The sequence below is a fragment of the Schistocerca serialis genome, chromosome 3, assembly GCF_023864345.2.
Source record: "Schistocerca serialis cubense isolate TAMUIC-IGC-003099 chromosome 3, iqSchSeri2.2, whole genome shotgun sequence".
Classification (NCBI taxonomy): domain Eukaryota; kingdom Metazoa; phylum Arthropoda; class Insecta; order Orthoptera; family Acrididae; genus Schistocerca; species Schistocerca serialis.
The window spans coordinates 707,387,345-707,393,098 of record NC_064640.1 but is presented as its reverse complement, the minus strand read 5'-3'; the positions used below and the strand labels follow the sequence as shown (position 1 = coordinate 707,393,098).

The following is a 5,754-nucleotide window of genomic DNA, read 5'->3' as shown; positions in this document are numbered from 1 at the left end:
CTGGCGAATAGGGAGGCCAATCCACACCGCCTCCTGTATGTTTCGGATAGCCCAAAGCAATCACATGATCATCGAAATATTCATTCAGGAAATTAAAGATGTCGGCCATGCAATGTGGCCGGGCACCATCTTGCATAAACCACGAGGTGTTCGCAGTGTCGTCTAAGGCAGTTTGTACCGCCACAAACTCACGAAGAATGTCCAGATAGCGTGATGCAGTAATCGTTTCGGATCTGAAAAATGGGCCAATGATTCCTTTGGAAGAAATGGCGGCCCAGACCAGTACTTTTTGAGGACGCAGTGACGATGGGACTGCAACATGGGGCTTTTCGGTTCCCCATATGCGCCAGTTCTGTTTATTGACGAAGCCATCCAGGTAAAAATAAGCTTCGTCAGTAAACCAAATGCTGCCCACATGCATATCGCCGTCATCAATCCTGTGCACTATATCGTTAGCGAATGTCTCTCGTGCAGCAATGGTAGCGGCGCTGAGGGGTTGCCGCGTTTGAATTTTGTATGGATAGAGGTGCAAACTCTGGCGCATGAGACGATACGTGGACGTTGGCGTCATTTGGACCACAGCTGCAACACGGTGAACGGAAACCTGAGGCCGCTGTTGGATCACCTGCTGCACTAGCTGCGCGTTGCCCTCTGGTTGCCATACGCGGTCGCCCTACCTTTCCAGCACGTTCATCCGTCACGTTCCCAGTCCGCTGAAATTTTTCAACCCGCTTTTCGGTCCTTTGGTTACATTAAACCTCTGTTGAAAACTTCGTCTTGTTGTAACAACACTGTGTTCTAGGCGGTGGAATTCCAACACCAGAAAAATCCTCTGTTCTAAGGAATAAACCATGTTGTCTACAGCACACTTGCACATTGTGAACAGCACATGCTTACAGCAGAAAGACGACGTACAGAATGGCGCACCCACAGACTGCGTTGTTTTCTACATCTTTCACATCACTTGCAGCGCCATCTGTTGTTGAAAATTGTAACTACTGTAATTTCGAAAGTTTGTCCGCCTGAAAATGTACTGTTGTCCTAAGCATATTGCAACAAACGGTGTATTTGTATTGCTGCTCGTTTAGGTTTTATTGCCATTTCAAATATACGGGTCATTTTTGAAACACTCTGTACATATAATAAATGTAGATAAAAATGGATGAAAGGTAGATGGACAGAAATAGTTCATCATATTCCAGCCTTGCTTAGGTTCAGTATTTTGGGATGGGCCACTCATGTGTGCTCACATCCTCCGAAAAATTGACATGTCCATTCTCACTGTTCCACCTTGGCTATAAGGAGAGGTTCCCACCAGTGGGACCGACTTTTTGAAACAATATATGTGGTGATGTAGGTTAAGGTCCAAGGAAATCACACCCTGCAACCATTCACCCTGGTGGGACCTTATTTGCGAGTAATGGACAAAAAAGTTTCAGAATTTCGCGGCATCATCTATACCTTTAAAAGTTAAATCACGTGACATAGTGGTTGCATAAGGTCCGTATGAGCAGTTGCCAGCGGACTCGTGCGCATGCGCAGAGCTGAATTCGTGTATGAGCAGTGCTTTCTCCCGCTTTCTGGCTACTCGAAGTAGGGCTGTTTGGTGTACGAGCAGTGGCAGCAAGCTGCCAGACGCTACCCGGAAAAATGTTTCTGGCACAGCCAAGCTGCCAGAATCGCGCATGCGCAGAGCTGTGAGAGTTGGAGTGGGGGCAGACTCCACGTGCGTGCGTGTTCACTGTCCATTCCCTTGCAAGCTATTGTGGCGATAGGTCTGCTCTCTTGCTGTTACGCTTCATCATCGTGAATTGTAAGGTAAGCATTTTATTTATTTATTCTCATATGAAGTCACCTTTACTAGGAGTGTGAAGGACTTGGTTGAAACGTGAAATTTATTGATACTGTTTATTCCAGATGTCCAGCGAATCTGAGACAGATTTTCTGTGGAGCGACGAGGAGCTGGAAATGTTACAACCTCAAAAAAGACAGAGGATTGAAAATTATGTGGAGGATGTGGTGCCACAATATAATGACAGGGAATTTGTAGAGCATTTTCGGGTGCGGCGTCACGTGGCAGATGACCTTTGCGAAAGGTTTAGGAATTCCAGATTCTACAATTATCAGGCAGGGGGAAATGGGAAACTGCTCCCACTGCAGCATATATTGATCTTTTTGTGGTTCGCGGGCCACAAAGCTGCAGGTTTCAGGGATGTAGCAGATAGATTTAACATTTGTATTTCTTCTCTGCGATGCGTTATTCAGAGAGTTACAAACTTTATTAGTGATTTGGGAAGAGAGGTTATAAAGTGGCCGTCCGCCGAAGAAAGAGCAGAGATTGAGGCTCATTTCCGGGGAAATGGATTGCCTGGTGCGATTGGGGCAATCGACGGTTCCCACATTAGGATCGATAGACCTCAGAAAGATCCCCAGTCCTATATGAGTAGGAAGAATTATTTTTCTATTCAGCTTCAAGTAGTTTGTGATCAAAATCGACGGATTAGGGACTTATTCATTGGCTATCCGGGCTCTGTACACGACGGGAGGGTTTTCAGGACGTCCACACACTACCACACACTCGAAGAAAAGTGTGGAGATTTTCATATTCTGGGTGACAGTGTATATCCCTGCACCAGAAATTTATTAACACCCTTTAGAAATACAGGGAGTTTGTCCAGAGTGCAATGTGAATTCAATAGGGCACTCTCAAAAAACAGGTGTGTTGTGGAACATTGCTTTGGCCTGTTGAAGCAGCGTTTCAGACAGTTGTATCATCTGAAATTGAGGAGTGCTAGAGAGATGGCGCACTTCATCCGAGCATGCTGTGTGCTACACAATCTCGCCGTGGAAGATAACTTGGAGTTAGAAGATAACGAAGGTACATACAGCAATAACTGTATCATTTCATTGTTTTACTACATTTTCAATAATTTTGTAAACGCTACCGACATAAGCTGAATATACACATAACTTCTAATTCTTTTGTGTATTTACGTATATGATCCTCACAGGTGAAGAAGATGATGCACCGGCTGAAGAACGAATAGTCGGCTTCTACAACAGGGATGACAGAAGTGGCATTGCAAAGAGAAATATGATTGCAGCACAGTTGCAAATGTAAAAGCAGCACCAGATGCCCCATCACCAACATATTACAACAAATGTAAGTGAAACCATATCGGATAAAATTATACCTTCAGATTAACAGCTTTAGTTACTACAAATTTGATGGTTTGATGTTCAGTGTCTAAGAATTTCATTCATTAATTCTTTATTGATCAACAAATTTTGTGTTCAGAGAGTACTACATGATATGGCACAAGTCATACTTCTGAAGCATTTAAAAAATACACAACACCAAATAAATACACCTACACTTACACAATTGTATGGGAATTATAGATTACAGGATACAGTATTAGTACATTCAAAAGTTGTTTGAAATTAAGGTCAAAAAGGCCTAATTAAAATTTGTGTATAAATTTAAAATCAAATTCAGTACAGATAAGCATTACACAATGTATACAGTAGTTATGATTTGCTGGATAAATATAAGTACATACAAATAGATCAACTTTGACAGTTGTTTAGGCCATATTGAAATTTACATTTTGAAGGTAAATTACAGTAGAGAAAGATAAGTGTGCAAATATATTACATAAAAAAATAGCATTCAAAATAGTCATGTTACAAAAACAGTATTTTAATAATATTGACAAGCCTTATTTTAAAATGTGCTGGGTTTTTATGTTTAGTGGTACATGATGATAAAGTTTAATCCCCATACATTTTACACTATCAGCTATATGCTGAAAGGAAAGGGTAAACTGTGTCAGCAAGTATTTCCCTCTAGTGTCTTGCTGGTGGTAGTCCAGATTCTGCTTCAGGCTGCCAATATTTAGCTTGGTAAAGCTTAGTATCTCCAATCTATACTGGCATGGAAGTGTAAGAATATCTAGTTTTTGGAATACTTGTTTACATGAGTCTCCCTGCTTTTTAAATAACACCATCCTGACAGCTTTATTTTGGAGCTTAAATATTTTATTGGACTCAGAACTGTGGCCACAGAATATGAGGCCATATGTTAGGATTTAGTGCAAGAGCATGGTAAACTGATGTTAGGATATTTATACTCATCAGTTCCCTGACTGACAAAAGCATAACACCTACTTTACTGAGGTAGCAGTACATTTGATTTTTATTACTTTTCCCCTCCAGATCATACCAGTGATGTGGATGTTAGGATGTATTGTCGCAGACTACAAGCAGGAGATCAAGGTGAAGGAAGTCAACTGCAGGCCATGGAGGAAGAATAAAGGGCTGTCCAAGAATAATCAACAGCTGGGGCATATAAAGGGAAGTTTTTTATTTTTAATGTAGACCATATTAGTTTTTGAGCTTTAATTGCATTTGTTTCTTGCCAAGTGAGATTGGTCGGTAATTTGACAGCATTTCTGTTTCTTGTGGAGAGGTATAACTTCAGCATACTTAAGCCAGCCCGGGAATGTTCCTGTAATAAGTGATTGATTACACAAATAACTTTAGATATGAATAAGCTCACATGAACACTCGTTTATCAACTTTGTTGATGTGTTATTGTAACCACTAGAATGGTTTGATTTCAAGGACGTTGATTCTATTTCTTTGGGTGAAGTGTAAATTTCATTTCACTGAGATTGCTTGTGTACACTGGTCTCAGATATTCCATTGTTTATCAGGGTTTCATTTACTTTTTGAGCTACTTGTTCCTCCTCAGTTCTCGTCCTACCTGTCTCTGATTTAACTGTATCCCATATTGTTTTTATTTTATTGCTGGATGTATTTATCTTCTTCTCATAATGCTGGTGTTTAGATTTCTGGATAACCTTCTTCAATGTTTTGCAGTAAATTTTGTAATGAGCTTTAAGGCTAATAACCCATTTACTACTGGTTTTGTAATGTGGCTTACTTGCCTAGAATTGGCTATAAATATATTGTCAGTGGCTGTCTTAGCACATTTGTATACCCTAGTTGGGAAATTTACAGTAGAAATTAAATTGAATGTCAATGTAACTGATTTCAGTGTTTTTCAGGACATGTATATTAAAATCACCAGCAACCACTAGTTCTTTGTGAGTTTTTTTTAGATGTGTGATCATTAGCTACAATGTTAGGAAGAGTGCCTGGGACTCACACTAGGACATGTCACCCATAAACTAACTTACATGACCAATTACACAATGTTATGGATTTACATTTACTCACACCAAAATTAGTTGATGCAGTAGTTGTTTGAGTTTATTATAAATGATTTTACGAACCACATATGCCGTATTGTGTTAATCATTTCTTCAAATTGCATGCTTTGTCCTGTTTCCTTACTAAAGTCCTTATGAGCTCAACATCTTGTCATGCAAATGATAGGGTGTTGGCTCATTGTTTTTACAGGTTGAAGCTGAGGGCATCAGATGTCGCGTCTGTGAAGAGCAACGGAGGAGTAGTGATTATAAACTGTAATTTTGAACTGTGCATTTGGTGATTATAGTTTCAGTGAAATTGTGACTTGTCTTTGTGTTTGTAGTTAAATTGTAATTGGGAACTGTGCATTTGAGTATATTATAAATTTTAATTGTATATTGTAACATCCCACCCTCCTCTGCCATCCTGATCTGGGTCTTCCATGGTTTCCCCAGATAGTGTAAGGCGAATGCCAGGATGGGTCCCTAAGTCCATGGCAGTTGTTCCAATACCCTTTGTATGCTTATTTATAATATT

General features: G+C 40.2%; 1 protein-coding gene across 1 annotated transcript; it reads left to right on the top strand.

The window, feature by feature from the left end:
- Positions 1-1,709: 1,709 nt before the first annotated feature.
- LOC126470577 (putative nuclease HARBI1) lies at positions 1,710-5,754 on the top strand. Its single transcript, XM_050098530.1, has 4 exons — positions 1,710-1,818; positions 1,918-2,878; positions 3,012-3,163; positions 4,219-5,754. Exons 2-3 carry the CDS (start codon positions 1,918-1,920, stop codon positions 3,119-3,121), a joined length of 1,071 nt encoding a protein of 356 aa, XP_049954487.1. The 5' UTR covers positions 1,710-1,818; the 3' UTR covers positions 3,122-3,163; positions 4,219-5,754.